We start from the raw sequence: 17,317 nt of genomic DNA, 5'->3' as shown, positions 1-17,317 counted from the left end.
TTGTAGTAAATGCATAGTAAAAAAGTTCTAGTTCAGTGGGCACAGAGATGACGTAAGTTCAGGACAAACAAATCAGAGATTTGACAGAGAAAGATTATAAGCAACAGCGCAAAAACATTCCAGAGAAATGCAGAGTGAGCATAGATAAATGTGAGAAACCAACACACAGAGAAAGGAAAGGAAAACAATAACAAAGCCAGCTCAAAGCTGGATTCCAAAGTGATTTTCTCAATTACATTAATGACATTGTGGGGAAAATTATGTTTCTAAATTAACCTTCAATGGCAATTAAGCTTGCTTGTGAAAAACTGACAATTAAAATTAGAATTTCATTAAATGTATAATCATCATACATTAACAAAAATGAAAGACCACCAAGCAGATCAAAGACAAATTTGAATATAAAATTCCACATTTAGAATAAATCTATATTTCATTTTGAAGGTTTTGTTGACAGCAAACAAGTCTAAAAAAATGAAGTCCACCATTTTTATAGGTTATAGTTAATAACTATATGTATTTACGAATATAATGCACAGTTTGCACACTCTAATATGAGATTCTCTGCTTATGGCTCGAAAATACTAATCTCTCCAGATTTTAGGACTACTGTCTGAACAGCTCTGATCTGTGTGCTGTTGCTAGAGACAGAAATTACTTTAACTTTATAAATTATATATATTTTAAAAAACTTGTGTACTTTGATAAACTTAAATAAGTAGTACTTTGATAAACACTAATAAGTAGTTTTAGAACTTAGAATACTTGGAGAAAATAATACATTCCACCAACACTCTAAATTATGTTTACTACAATATGTTCATTCTAGTGTAAAAATTATAGAGGTATATCGTCAGTTCTCAAATAACCTTTGAATTAACCTCTGAATTTTATTTTGAATAACTAAGAATAATAATAAATCTCCGAATAACAATAATAACAATAATAATAATTCTACAGCTCAAATACTGTTACAATGAAAACTGGCTGTGAAGTTGGATCTGGCTTAAAATTGTCAATGTTACAGTACAGACTGTTATTTTGATGTAATCAGGTATATTTTTTTATTACAAATCACAAATACCAATGAATCAAACACTGGACTGATTTTATTATTTTGTGGCACATGCTTGGAATATGTTAATCTGTTTATACAGAAAACATAAAACAATGTTGGAAGTCTTGTTTCTAAAGCATAATATACATTCTGTTATCTCTTTAGTTTAATATAAAATATTTTAAGCAATCAGACAGTATGAGTGCAGTACATAACACTGTTAAAAATATTTCACCCAAAATAGTTTTTCTGGTAGTCAGGCATTATTTCACAGTATCTCAACTTTAAACAATTATCCCAAAAATTATATAAAGTGAAATGATGTATGGTCCTTGATTTCTCTGAGCTTATATACAGTAAGACATTCACAGGTACCATGTAATACTAGGAAAGTAAGACCTAAAGTCTTACGAGGAACATGTGATTTAATTTAATTTTCTTAATTGCCTGAACTGAAATGTAATCCATCCATCATTACACACAAAACAAATGTAATTATGTAAAAGTGGTTATGACAATTTACTTGAAGGCTAAACCGAAATGGTCCTTAGCTGCCACTTTAGAGCACTAAAATGCAATAATTATTTCCTGTGCACTATATGTCCAGTATTTTATTATTTTATTAGTATTCAACAGTGACACATTTAGTCTTCAGATACTCATTTAGAGCTTCTTGTCCTGTTGGGGAGAAATACACCCAGTTAAAACAATATACAAAAATTATAACTGAAATATGAAACAATGACTTCTCAAAAAACCTGTTGGATATGTGCTCATTTCAATTTATTTATCATGCATCTAAATAATTATATTATTCACACAATCATATTTATGTCTTACCCAAATCTTTGCCAAAGCCAGACTGTTTGAAGCCACCAAAAGGAGCAGCCACATCGGTCTTGTTGTAAGTATTGATGAACACAGTGCCGGCCTGAAGTTTTTCACTCACATACAGAGCCTTACTGATGTCACGTGTAAACACACCTGATGCTAAACCATATTCTGTAGCATTAGCCCTCTGCAGAACTTTGTCAACATCTCTGAATGAGGGAGATTAAGGAAAATACAGTTTACAGTGTTACTTTTGGTCATGTTTTTACAAATTAGTTGAAATTATTGACAAATTAGTACAATGTATACAATATTCAGCAGTTTAGAGGTAAAAGTAACTCATTTCCACCAACCCATTACTGAATTTGGAGATGATCATAACAGGCCCAAAGGACTCCTCAATAGCAATAAACATATGATCCTGCACATCAGTGAAAACAGTTGGTTCAAAGAAGAAACCTAGATAGAAACCGAGATAGAAATTGTAAACAACATTGTACTTTTTCCCTTACTAAGACTTATGCATATACTCACAAGCTCCTCTAACCTGGACGGTTCACTTGTTTGCCTCCACAAACTAATTTTGCTCCTTCTTTGACCCCTTGTTCACAGTATTCCACCAGCTTGTCCAGATGGGCTTTGTGGTTCTGGGGGCCGTGGTCTGTGGAACGGTCAAGTGGATCACCAATCTTCATCTTCTTTATTTCACTCACCTACACAGATGTAATTATGTATGTTATGAGCTTTGAATTAAGATACTGGAGTTACGAATTAAATATAAAATCATGAATTATTAACTCATCTGGGTTTTCACAGTACGTCTGTTTCAGTTAAAATCCAATGGTCTTAGTTAAATTGTTTTAAGAGATTAGTATGACTATAGACCATTTCGTTAGATGTAAACAACACTGGTCCAGAAGCACTTCCTGTTTTTTTGTTTTTTATTTTTTATTTTATTTCACATATACAAATACATCTTAAGGTGCTAATGTAACATTTTCATCCAGTCAAATGTTATGTTGGTTGTATTTTTTTGTGATGTTTGTGTAAAGTTTAAAAAAAAAAGAAACAGGAAGTGTATCGGGACCAGTATGTTTACATCTGACGAAATGGTCTATATTTTTAGTAGCTGCAAATTGGTTACAAAAGCTTGAGATGATATATGGACATCATAGCTGGGATTCAGCCACAGGTAATCAAAAGGTAATCAATATGTATAAAAAGAGATGAAGCTATTAATCCATATATATTATTCTTTACCACTCTCTCCACAAAAGTGTCATGTATAGACTCCTCAATGAAAAGTCTCCCTGCTGCGATGCAGTTCTCTCCCTTATTGAAGAACACAGAGCTCATACCCTGTAGACAAAAAATGTGTGTGGAAGGTATAAAACATGTCTGAGATTACAACCAAACATTAACATTGCAAATACATTTGTTTGATGGCACTGAGGTAAACAAACCATTCTGACAGCCTTGTCCAGATCACAGTCGTTAAAGATGATGAGAGGAGACTTTCCTCCTAGCTCAAGAGAAACCTTCTTCACATTGCTGACTGCACAGCTACAAGACACACAAGCATTTGGATGATTTACAACTTTTATTTAAGTTTCAATTTGTAATTAACTACAAAACTGAAATCTGAAAACTTTAAAGAAATACTCAAACCCCAGCATTGTCTAGATTTTAAAAGATGCTCATTCACCTTTTCATTATCTGTTTGCCAATCTCAGTAGAACCTGTGAAGCCAAGTTTTCGAACGTCGGGGTGGTCAGACAGCCGCTGACCAACCACAGACCCTGAAATTTACATATTCAACAAATTTTCAATCAATCTACAAGCAGATAGCTTTATAAAGTTAATTAGATTTACTAAAAACTAAACTGTGCAAAATATTTACAATACTGACACTGAATTGTGTACAGAAATTAGTTACAGTATATCAGTTTTAAAAATTTGGGCTATACTAAACTCTCTTGTGTATGTTTTGTGTTATATGTACCAGATCCTGGTAGTATGTTCACCACGCCTTTAGGAAACTTTGCCAATGCAGTTAATTCAGCAAACTTGAGAGCAGTCAGAGGTGTGACCTAGAATGCAGAAACAGTCCTTAAAATCTCTGCTTATATTGTTTGGGTTAAATATGCCATGCCCATGTGCATTTTTGCTTTAATATTAACTGCAGTTCTTTACCTGTGCAGGTTTGAGCACCACAGTGTTTCCAGCTGCTAGGCAGGCTGCAGTCTTCCATGCCAGCATCATCAGTGGGTAATTCCATGGAATGACAATGCCACACACACTAAACGTAAACAAAAACAAGCTCAAAGACAATCAACACTCTGACCAGATAAACTAAATACATAGTAACTGAGGTGATTTTTTTCATGGCAAGGCTGGACAAAAACTGGAGGATTTTTTGTATGGGGAGAGTTGATTTTACCCAATTGGTTCTTTCTTAGTAAAGGTAAGGTTTCGATTAGGTCGAGCCTGGTTGATAGGAATAGTGCAGCCCTGTGGAGAATAATTAACATAATTCAGACACACACAAGGAAAACCTTTTAAAAGTAATCTTCTGGGTTCAATACAAGTTAAGCTAATTCAGCAGCATTCAGTGCATAATATTCATTACAAAATTCAACATGTCCCGTTTTATTAAAAAAAAAAATGTTTAAATAATTTAAAAAATGTTTAAATAAGGTGAACAGAGCTTGAAAAAACACAGAATGTATACTTTAATAACAAAATATCCTAAATATGGCATACATCACAAATGATGGCTAATAAATAAATATTCTTCACAAACAAACCTGAATCTTGTCACACCAGCCAGCAAAGTATCTGAATGTCTGAATAGACATGCCGATGTGTGTTTTCAGGGCAAGAGTATAGACTGCTCCTGAGTCTATGGTCTCAATAGTGGCTAACTCTTCCTGATGCTCCTCCATTAGATCAGCCAGTCTGAAAAATATACACAATTACAATTTAAAAACGTCAATATTATGTGTATCACTGCAGAGGCTGTGCTACAAATAAGCATCTTCCATCACATACACACATAGCTGTATGTTTTCATTCTGTTGTCACACTTGTTGAATTTGTTGATACTTTATAAGAGAGCAGTTTGGTCAATATAAAAGCTCATATTTTCATAATTTTTTGCCGCTAATCAGAGCCAAATTTGGAATGTTATTCAAACAATTATCAGTTCAGTACATAACCACAAAAAAACCTAAATGAAAAAGAAAGACCATTTGTTTACTATTTCTGTCAAAATTACAAACCTATTTTGGAATTGTCATCTATTAGTAAAAATCTGAAAATTATAAAAGTGTTAAAAGAGAAGTCTACTTCCAGACCAACAATTTACAGATAATGTACACACCCCCTTGTCATCCAAGATGTTCATGTCTTTCTTTCTTCAGTCATAAAGAAATTGTGTTTTTTGAGGAAAACATGTCAGGATTTTTCTCCATATAATGGACTGAAATGGTGCCATTTCAAACAATCCCAGCTGAGGAAGAAGGGTCTTATTTAGTGAAACGATCAGTTATTTTCATTAAAAAATCTCATTTAATCTTGAACGCTCATCTTGTCTCTCCCTAAACTCCGTGTATTTTGGCTCAAGACAGTTAGGAATGTCGAAAAACTATTTTTTCCCTCAACTTCAAAAATTATTTCAAAATCATCCTACATCGTTGTAGAAGTTCCGACCCAGTCTTTGCAAAGTGAACATGCAAAGAAGATCAAAAAACAGCAATATAGGATGATTTTGAAGTTGAGGGAGAACATGAAATGGGAGTTTTTCTCATGTCAACTGTCAAAAACAGAGGTCGGGAAGAGCAAGACAAGACGAGCATTTGACATTAAAAAGTATATAAATTGTATTATTTTTATGAAAATAACTGATCATTTCGATAGATAAGACCCTTCTTCCTTGGCTGGGATCATTTACAACCACATTTGGGATTGTTTGAAGCCGCATTTAAACTGCATTTTGGAAGTTCAAACTCGGGGTACCATAGCAGTCAATTATATGGACAAAAATTCTGAAATTTTTTCCTCAAAAAAAGAAAAATAATTTCTTTAAGACTGAAGAAAGAAAGACATGAACATCTTGGATGACAAGAGGGTGAGTACATTATCTGTAAATTGTTGTTCTGGAAGTGGACTTCTCCTTTAATGCAACCAATGTATAACTGCAGAATTTAAATATTAAATGCATGTACTTGTAGAGCAGTTTGCCTCTGTCTCTGGGGTTCATTTTGCCCCATTCTCCCTCCTCAAATGCTTCTTTAGCTGCAGCCACCGCTTTTTCCACATCCGAGATCTGGGCTAAGGACACATCACAGATTGCCTGCACACAAACACAAGCTGAAATTAAGCATGTGAAAAAGAAGAAAATGCAAAAAGTGGAAAAGGAATTTGTGTTCACTATGTACCTGTCCGTCAGTGGGGTTAATGGTCTTATAGGTCTTTCCCCCTTCAGCATCTACAAACTCCCCATTTATGAAAAGCTGGTGTGGGATTCGGATTGTCATATTGTTTAGTTTCTTTTCTACCTACAAGAGACAAACATATACATAATTAGAAAATACAAAATTACAACTACACATATAAAAAACAGTTTAAAAGACAATTTACCTAATCAATATTGTTTTTCATGAAAAGTCAGTAATTCTAAGTTTGATGCCAGCAATATGTTCCAAAATCTGACATGTTTACCACTGTGTTTGAAGTCCTGATCTACAGTATATCGAATTAAAAAATGGAAAATCTAAACTTTTATAGCAATAATTGGAAAACGTCCAATTTCAAATACACAACAATTAGTGTCCTCAGTTCCCAAATTGTTGAGTGTTGTTAAAAAGAATGATTTGCCAATAGTAAACATGCTTCATATAAATATAAGCTAATACCCATTTGACAGAAGCAATACTAACATAGTCTACAATGAACTCTTCTTCCCCATCCTCTCCTCTCAGCTTCCTCACACACATTTGAATGAACTCTTCAAAGCTTGTTGCCATGTAAACATCCTCATTCTGCAACTGCAACTGTGCTGCCCTCAACTTTACCTCTTCCACCAGCCTATAGTACAAACATAAGAAAAACTCTTTCAGAATATATAAAGGGAAAAATATAAATATCAAAATAGTACGTACAAGTATATATGAAGAGAATTATACATTGACACATTACCTGACTACATCCATTGACGCAGCACCAGATTTAAAGAAGTCAGTAGTGTCTTCAATCTTCTCTACATTAGTCAAAATACTCTTCCACACCACCTGGACAAAAATGTAATAAATACTCTAATAATCTATCACCTTCTGCTTTCAACACACATTATCTTTCAGAATGTATGACATGAATGACAACACAAAGAATATCAAGGTGACTAGTAATGAAATAAGTGATATATTTTCACCCTCATCTGCTCAGCAAATTGTTTTTCATCCTCAGAGAGCTCCACAGTGGAACTGACAGCAGCTTTAAAATATTGGGATGCAGCAATCATCTTCCCATCCTCAAACTGCAAGTTCTTCACAAGCAACTACATACAAGTACAAATACACTTTATGTGTAAATACACAGACACACACTCATCTACAATTTTGCATTGCACATTTTATTGGGTAAATGTGTAAATGAAAACTGTAAATGAAAATTCAGTTTAAACTCACCCTCATGTCATTTTAAACCTGTATGATTTTTTTTATTCTGTGACACACAAAAGGTCTTTTGAAAGATGTCTAAGTGTCTAAACAAAGAATGTCAAATGTTTGGAACAACATGGTGAGTGAGCAGTGAATAATGAAATATTCTTTTAAGGTCTTTAACCTTGGTAGGGCCCAAGTACAATTATGTTTTTGTCCATTAATATATGGGCTACAATTCTGCTGAATTTTTGAGTTGAGACAAAAGGAAATGTATAGCTTAGATTTCATTCCCATATATACATTTTTACACTTTTTCCAGGTAATACATAGGCATTGTCCAGTTCACACAGAATTTGGTACTGATCATCTCGAGACCCTCATGAAAATAAAAAAAACATTTTGATTTGGTACATCATTTGTGATCCAACTGATTTTTCAGCTGTGGCTCATAGTGACATACTGAAACAGTAAGACCTCTGTTTAGCGTGTTTCCACTGAAAATGCTTCTGTTGCTACAGGCTAAGACTTAAGAAAATCCTAACTGTGCTAGCTGTGACTGAAAAAGTTGACATTTGACTCAAAGAAACTGTATCCACAGCATCAACAGGATCTTTTCTTTCGAATTTGTCTATTTTGGTCATGGTCTCTTAACACGTGCTTGGACTGTGATGATTGCAGCTTGCACTTCAAAGAACAGTTCACTCAAAAATGAAAACTGTGTCATCATTTACTCACCCTCATGTCATTCCAAAACGGTATGTCTTTCTGTGCTATGTAGTATTTTCCTCTGTTTTTTGTCCATACAATAGAAGTCAGTGGTCACCAAAATTATTTTGGTTACCAACATTCTTCAAAATATCTTTTGTTTTCAGTAACAGAAATAAATGCCAACATGTTCAAAACAACAGGAGTGTAAATTATGACAGAATTTTCAATTCTGGGTGAACTATCCCTTTAAGTATGGCTGGTATAGTCAGGCTGAAACTAGGTGGTGCTTTATTAAGTATAGGTTTTATATAAAATTTTATCTATATCAACTTTAACAATTTAAATAGCATCGGTTAGAAACATTTCTACAAGTCCTTACTGTCTTGCCATCATTCCCAAAAAGAACAAGGCCATTTTTAGTAACCAGCCCAGGTCGACTCGCCCCAGGGATTTCCAGAGGTTGACCATTACTTGCAGAATGGTCAATTTCCAACAGTGTTGATCCATAAAATGAAACATTCTGCCAAAAGAATGAAAACAATACTGTTGCAACAAGATACGTTTTTTGCACATAATGTAATGCATTTGACTAAGGGTGTCTGCATTTTTTATGTGCTGTTATGTGAGTTAGTTAAAACAGTCACTTTGCCATCAATCTCTGCCCAGGCTCCAGGTACTCTGTCATTTCCTCTGATCCAGTTATGAATTGCTTCTGCTGGCTGGTTCCAGTCAATCTATGCAACCAACCATAGATAGATATTGTTTATATTTTGTGTACAACAATGAGGTTTAAGCTATACATCTATATAATAGCTGTTGTGCAGTGCTAGAGAACTCCACCTTTGAATTGTCTTTCTTCTGAATACACTCATATGTGGCACCTTCCTCTGGTTGCTTGATTCTCGGAGCTGTACCTGCTGCAATCAACCTGACAGCCTCCACCTAAAACAAAAGCACGTACACAAGAATCCAAAAGTGCTCATGTACAAGAACTACATCAGACTAGTTCTGGACTTCAGATCCTACTGAACCCACATTAAAACAGTGAATGGAATGCTGTTTTAAATATAATGCATAGAATACAATAGTTTGCAATATGAAGTTTCTGTTTTGATCCACACCATGGCTTTGACACCCTCTGGGAACAGGAAGCGTTTGTAGATGCTGTTTACGTTGTCGTTTGGCTCAACATCGCATTCCCTTTGTAAAAGAATTGGTCCTGTGTCCAGTCCATCATCTGCCCAGAATATAGTAAATCCACCCTTCTTGTCACCATGAATCAGAGTCCTTAGAGAAATAAATAGCAAAACATAAATTATGTTAAGGCAACGTAATTTTGCATAATTTACACACCCCAGAAGCATCATCATTTACTCAGCTTCATGTTCTTTCTTTCAGTGAAACAAAATTTACTGGCAAGTTCTAAAAAATACAACATGATACTTTTTATTTATAACATTTAAACATAATAATACAATTACAAAATGTAATTTTATAATTTTTATTTTTTATATATATATAAAATATATAGCATTTTCATGTTTACGACAAGTCTGTTCATGCACTTTTTCCCACAGCAGTTCACTCTGCATCCTCCACTGTAGATTATTTTTATTATTGATATTATCGATTAATTGTTGCAGCCCTGATCTACCCTTGATTAATGGCTTAAATCAATACATGCTATGTCCTACAAACGCTGGTTTTCTGTCTACAGTACCAACATGGACACCAAATGTTGGTGTCAAAGCAGTTGAATAACTGCTCAAATTTTGGATTCTTCCTCACGCAAAATCTTCAGATGGCTTCAAATTGGAATGTGAATCATATTGACTTATTTTCTCATAAAATGTACTTTTTAGAGCTTGGCTCTATACATTACCATCAATTTTCCTTGTATTAAATAGAAAACCTCAGACATTCTATCTTACATCTGATTTTGCGTGTTCACAAAAGAAAATAATAAAATTAAATAATATGGTGCTGAAACAACAGGAGATTGTCTAAATAATGACTAATAAATAAATAAATTTAGGTGAACTATTCCTAAATCTAATCTGATATGTCACTAATCTTTATCTTACTATCATATTTCTAATTATTTCTAACCACACATGCACACACTCACTAATAAATCACAAAAACAACACATATACACACTGACATACCAGTTAATGGCAGAGGCACCTCTATGTCTGGGCAGCAAGGAGGGATGATAAATGATAGAGCCGTGTTTTGGGTGATCTATCACCTCCATAGGGATGAATTGAGAGCAGAAAGGAAGAACATTCAGTTCAGCACCAACTGCCTTATACTGATCCACCACCTCAGCGATGGCCTTTCCCTTCAGCCTCCAGCGGGGAAACTTGAACACTGGCACGCCATCCTTCTCCGCTTCAGTTGCTGTGGAAAGTTTAAAGATTTATTTGAGTTTGTGTACGCATTAACTTTTCTCAAACCATTAGATTCACCAAAGCAGAACTACCATCAAAGAACTTTCTGCAAATAACATGCAATTTTATATTTCAACCACAGATGTTGAAGCTAATTCATAATTCATTACATTTTGGAGAATTCCACAACAAGACAATTAACAATCTGAACTAATCTTGTCTTGTCACATTTCATATTTTAAGAAACTTATTGACCTTAACAGTCTTTTTGGTTGCATCACATAAAAATTATATTTGATGGATAGTTGTTTTTCATATTTTCAATTTTATATAAATATTTAAATTGTAATGAATTTAATAAAGTTTTTTAATTATGAACAGTTCAGCAATTAACAGAACAATTGTATCATCCTGATATTTTAATACAGAATATAAAACATATTCACTGTACAAGAGATGTATTCATCTCAAAAATCTTTTAAAGTAATACATTCATCTTCAAAAACATTTAATTGGAAAACTCTGTTTATGTATGAATTCCATTTTTAATGTATTTTCGAAAAAATAACAGATTCACACCAAGATGAATGTAAATGAATGAATGAGTGAATTTGTCATAATCTGGCACTGGTATGAACAAATCACATGTGAATATTGGAGCAAATTTTCACTTCAAACATTTGTGCAAAAATGAAAATTCTGTTATAATTTACTGACCCTTTTGCTAACCCAAATATGTCACTTCCTTTCTTCAGGTGAGCACAAACAAAAAGAATTTTAGAAAAATAATCCATCTCTGAGTCCATATAAAGTATATGAAGCAAACTTGATGCTTCAAAAACAACACAAAGTGAACAGGATGGTAAACCATAGAACAGCAGATGATTCAGTATCGTCTGAAACAAAACGATTGGCATGTGAGAAAAATACTTACATTGAAAAATACTTACTTATATAAGAGGTGATGCAAAAGCATATAGGACTTCTTGTATAAGTTTCACAAATTCATGTTTTTGACATGTTGGCATTCTCAGCATTTATAAATAATATCAAAACATTCACATTTTTCTTACACAACTGTTTTTTTTTTTTTTCAAATTCGGTCATATGGAATAATGTTGTATCTGTTTATGTGTTTGTTTCAACTTCAAGGGACTCCACACATTAAATGGGCCCACAGAGATGGCTTTTTTCTAAAATTCTTTGTTTGTGTTCCACAGAAGAAAGAAAGTTTTATAAATCTGGGATAAAATGAGCAAATGATGAGAGAATTATCCCTTTAGAAGTAATGTCAAAGATCCTTACTGAAACAAAGTTATAAGAGACTTACCAAGTGGGTCCACTTTTCCATCTTTATCAGGGATGGTGAATACACCAACAATCGTGTGGCCATCCTTCTTCAGTTCTTTGTACACTTCCTGTCCAAAGAGACTCTGGCCAATCACAGCAATCTTCATCTGAAATAAGAGGAACACATACACAGGTTAAAACCTATTACTGACTACACATACAACTACTACTATTACTATACATTGTAGCCTATTAGTTATGAAATTAAGCATGAAATAGTTTGAAAAGCAGTTAATTTAACTCTAAACAAATGCACTTCATATAACAATTAAAACTAAACTAAATAAATAAAGGTTTTCTCTCTTTCTGCATTTCACTTCTCTAGCTTGTTTACTTCTCTGTCTTAAAATTTAAATTTGGAATTTAGTACTGCAGATATTGTTGGTTCTTATGATAAATTGCTTGTCAAGTTGTTTTGGAAAGAATTCACAAGCCTATGCTTGTTATGCAAGACCATGTTCAAAAGAAAATGCAGGTAGTCTGGCCTACCACTGACTCAAAGAAGGGCTCAAAGAAGAACCCTCCAAAACTGTTGCTTAGTGAATCAGTGTTTCTGCTGGTAAGCATGAGCAAAGTGTGAATAGGAAATTCACTTAGCAACGTCTATCATGACTGTGCCCTTGCCCAGGGCACTTAACTTTACCAGGGCTCAATAATAAAGACAGACTGGACAAAGAGGCCAATGTGAGCATTACAAGCCAGTTAACCGAACTGTCACCTGCCTGTTTTGGACCTTATTACAACTCAATGATCTTATATTTATTGATTATGACATCTGTACATTATTACCTGTTTTGTGTAATTAATTTCTCCATTTCTAATTATTGCCTCTCTCTTAAGTATTACGTAAAGCCATATGCATATTTTTATTTATACAGGTGTATATACAGTTAATAATGCACAAATCTGTACAACAATCTTCTGTTTCAGATTTATTAACATTTTTTTTTCTTTAGTCTTACTTATTTAAATGTTCTTTGTGTTCTCGTGCCATATATGTATGTATGTATGTATGTACCAAGAGCTCCTAAAAACCACAACAAATCCCTTGAGTGTTTGGACACACTTGGCAAATAAAACTGTTGTACGTTTAGCTACTTCAAAAGCAGCCATGTTACCACCTTACAACAGAGAAATTGTATATTTGCTTATTTGCTTGGTCAGCGTCTTTGTGGTGAATAGAGTAACCCTTTAAAATAACTGAAATAATTGTACAAAATGATATGTACCTGTAATGCACTCAAGGCCTGCCTAACTGCTTTAGCTGTGCAGTTTTTACTTTCATTCTGAGTAATATGTTAATTCTTAATTGCTTAATTCCCATGCAACATGTCATACATTAGGTGTCCACTCCACCCAAAGTGAACCAGATGTGTCAAGCTTCAAGAAAGTAAAATATATATATATATATATATAATTGTAGCTTCTGCTTTGTTGTGCTCTGTAGTCTTCTGAAGCCATAAAATAGCTTATGTATTTATTTTATTGAATAAAAATGTTTTATTCACAAAAAATGTTCCCTTCTGCTCTGCCCATTCCAAATGTGATATGCATACAAACCATATATAGAGGCAAAATGGGGAGTTGAAACTACATTGCATGAGACAATTTTTCAGGCACTACTCTAAACTTCACAGAACTCTGTAAACATTCAAAGAAACATTTCATCCTTTTGCAATGCCAGGGGGCGCTATAATTTAAGAATTACCTCAAAGCTACATAACTACAGTCACCTAACAGCCAACAAAACAATTTACATTTATTTATTTAGCAGACACTTTTATACAAAAATAAATAAATAAAATGTGGAAAATCACAAGCAATTTTTATAGGAGCCACCAATATTTATAGTTCATGATGTAAATATTGGTGTATAAACTAGATTAGCACACATACCAGAGATGAGCACACAAGCCTTCTTTTAAATATCACTGTTTTAGACATGTTCCTAAGAATGGCTGACCACTGCTTGCAGCTATATATGTTAAACCAGAACGGAGTCCCGACAAGATTTTTTAACCATTTCAAACTGATCCTGTTTGTGTTCAGCAGATCTATACCAAATCTTGAGATATAGTTCATTCAGACATGTGAGTAAATTCCATTCAACAAGGAGAAGAGAGACAGATGCAATGAATCAGGTCAAGGTCTAATGTACAGGTGTACACATAAATACCCTGCTAAAAAAAACACCCAAAACCAGTCTAAGCTAGTTGGCTGGTTTTAGCTAGTCATCCAGGCTGGTCTTCGCTGGTCAGCAGGCTGGTTTTAGAGGGGGTCTGACCAACCAACCAGCCTAGGCTGGTTTTAGCTGTTTTATTCAGCTGGGTACGAACATGCAAAAATGGCTGCGTCCATACAACATACACTATAACAAACACAATTAAAATGACTCCACTGAAAAAAAAATCATTGGACCAAATGAAAAACTGAACAAAACAGGTTTAAACCAGAAAACATGAACAATATTAGATCTGCTTTGTTGCCAACATGTTCATCTGCATTGCTCATCAGTATGTTATGCAATTAAAGATCGAGAATTTGTTTCCAAAGCTCCACACACCACAGATAGCACAAGCAGGAAAAGATTTTATTGATTCTATGTGGCTTTTCTTGGCTTCAAAGACTGATTACAGGGTAAACAAACAACATTTGGTTGTGAATGAATGACAACCTGCTGACAGTAACTGGATGAAGGGGTCATTCAGTTCAATCTACGAATCTCTTCTGCGTCGAAGAGTGAAGAGGGGCAGAAGGACTAATTCATGTAAAAAAACATGGCCATACACAATTTAAATTATATAAGAATGTCATTAAAACCCATAACCTATTTTATTAAGACTATTACTGTTGTCTTTTTGTCTACCTTTTTTTTATACATATATATATAAAGACCAGTTGTCAAAAATAGGGGGAATACGTCTGCTATAATTCTCATGCTTTTGTATACAACTTCTGATATGAACAACTGTGTTTTCAAATGACTATGCTGAGTTAATGATTCATTCAATCGTTTTATGCTCCAAATGACACTTACTGATCGCCACTTGTGTAATGAAGTAACCTTGAAAAAGAGTGAGTGAATGTAAAGGTAAAAAGCAAAGTTTAATATACAATCCATGTCGTTCATGATTTTATTGATGACTTGCAATGTTATTAAAATGTGCTTTTGGCAAGTCATTTTTGTGAACCAATTTAAGATTCAGTCTCCATTTAATTACACTAGGACTGTAACTTCCATCTCAAAAACAGCTGCCTGAGTGCATTTCCAAGATGGCTGCTGATGACTTGCCTTGAGAGAATGGTTATATTAAGATTAAAGTGCATTATAGCCTACAATAAACATACTTTTACAAATAGTTTATTATATTATTTTCATTTGAGTAGGTCTTCACAAACAGTCCAAGGCCTACAAGAGCAACTGCATACCCTTTGCACAAATGATTCCAAACTTGTGATTCCATTGACTGGAAGGGCTTTTAATGTTGGTCTGATTGGAAAACCTACAAATTCGAATTATGATGTCTTCTTAACTATGACTTGAAAGAAGAAGTCCACTTCCAAAACAAAAATTTACATATAATGTATTCACCCCCTTGTCATCCGAGATGTTCATGTCTTTCTTTCTTCAGTTGTAAAGAAATTATGTTTTTTGAGGGACTTCTCCTTTAGCTGCCTTTTCTATTTATGTTACTTATAATGGTAAATAAAGTGGTTATAATGATTCTTTACCTGATCAGCATGCTAGATAAGCCTATGCAAGACTGCTATAGCTTGTTTGATTATCTTATCATGTTTGATCATCTTTCATCATTTGTTAAGAACATGCCAATATTAAAATGGAAAACAAGAAACATGTATTTAATATGTTGTATTACTACATTTAATTTATATTTAACAAGATCACCTGTACTAGGACACAGCAGGCTACAGCAGTGCTGAGACACTGTAAAAGAAGTAATACAACACAAGCTACAGTTACAAACAGTGGTCCCATTTGTGCGGAGGACCGCATACACTTTTGAAGTGTAGTACCGAATCACTGCTAAATCGAGAACCGCATGGTTGCAAATCTGAACTGCAAAAAAGTGTTTGCAGAAGTAGGCATGGCCTATAGATGTACTGTAGGACAATAGCTACTCTCTGACCTCGGCTTATTTTGAGTCGGAATGCCTGCACGTCCGACACGTTCTCTGATGGAATCCTTAAGTGTTTGGAACAGAAACGAACGGTTCCAAACGACTCGATTTGGCGAACCGGTTCAACAGGTTTACTGAAAGGAACCGGTTCAAAAGAACGATTCGATTCGTTCACCAACCACCAAACCACTGGGCTGTAACATTCCAAAGCGGACAACAGAAAAGTTCTTAAAATAAGTCTGGAAAAATAAATTAATATCAATAAGTACCGAAACCCATTAAAGAAGGGCTCATTTTTGAAGGATATGTTGCTCAACTAAAGTGCACTAAAGGGTCACACAAAGTTCGATTAGCGAGATACGCCCACAAAAGTTTAAATATTTAACCTGATATTTACAGCAAATAATGTGGAACGATTTCATATATATACAACAACGTCTAGCATGCCACAAAGTTTAGGCTACTAGAATGAAATAAGAATCAAGTTTAGCCAACACATTAGTCAAACCACTTATGACACATTTTGCATGAACTAGGCGACAATCTTTTATGCACGTTTGTTTATTTTTTAAGAAACGTTTTCGCTAACACGACAGTAATTTACGACTGCACGACACAAAACAAGCATGTGTCCTTTGGGATTTGTCATTGCATACACCAATATGTGACTATTGCTTTAACGCTTGGATTTTTAAGCAATCTACATGTACTATCTAGATAATACACTTATCATACCTTTGCACGTCCAGATTAGAGCTGTTGCTCTGCAGGAAAGCAGGATTCAGCAGACACTGTTGCTATTTATTTCAGCACAACTGTATTGCAGGCCAGCGATCAAACTACCAATAGCGTTATTACAAACGCAAGGGGGTGGAACCGAAAGTTTCCGTTTCCACAGCTTTAGTAGCAAGCATAGCCTATGTTGAAATCATGGGGTAAAAACATGACAGATGTGTAAAACTGTAGGTTTTTGTATTGCTTCCACTTATTTTTTATAAGAATAAGCTAGAATATTATAGTCACAAAAATATAATACTATGAATAGAAGGACCAAAGTAAAATTAATCATATCATTAATCAAAATTAATCATAATAATTAATCATATTTTTTCTCTAAGAGATAGGTAGGTCTTATATAACTATAGAACTTTGGATGTAGGTCTTACATCCAAAGTT

At 34.2% G+C, this 17,317-nt stretch overlaps 1 protein-coding gene across 1 annotated transcript; it reads right to left on the bottom strand.

Annotated features, from left to right (window-relative positions):
* Positions 1 to 1,091: 1,091 nt before the first annotated feature.
* aldh1l1 (aldehyde dehydrogenase 1 family, member L1) lies at positions 1,092 to 16,992 on the bottom strand. The gene is made up of 23 exons (XM_051112773.1): positions 16,877 to 16,992; positions 11,983 to 12,109; positions 10,428 to 10,662; positions 9,381 to 9,546; positions 9,100 to 9,201; positions 8,904 to 8,993; positions 8,639 to 8,779; positions 7,320 to 7,445; positions 7,088 to 7,179; positions 6,829 to 6,976; positions 6,328 to 6,447; positions 6,115 to 6,242; positions 4,696 to 4,846; positions 4,329 to 4,399; positions 4,082 to 4,187; positions 3,891 to 3,978; positions 3,594 to 3,687; positions 3,352 to 3,451; positions 3,149 to 3,247; positions 2,436 to 2,601; positions 2,242 to 2,347; positions 1,898 to 2,097; positions 1,092 to 1,735 (listed from the first exon to the last, which is right to left on the bottom strand). Exons 2-23 carry the CDS (start codon positions 12,107 to 12,109, stop codon positions 1,680 to 1,682), a joined length of 2,712 nt encoding a protein of 903 aa, XP_050968730.1. The 5' UTR covers positions 16,877 to 16,992; the 3' UTR covers positions 1,092 to 1,679.
* Positions 16,993 to 17,317: the final 325 nt, after the last annotated feature.

This window comes from Labeo rohita, chromosome 6 (assembly GCF_022985175.1).
Source record: "Labeo rohita strain BAU-BD-2019 chromosome 6, IGBB_LRoh.1.0, whole genome shotgun sequence".
NCBI lineage: Eukaryota > Metazoa > Chordata > Actinopteri > Cypriniformes > Cyprinidae > Labeo > Labeo rohita.
This window is presented reverse-complemented; position numbering and strand designations above follow the sequence as displayed.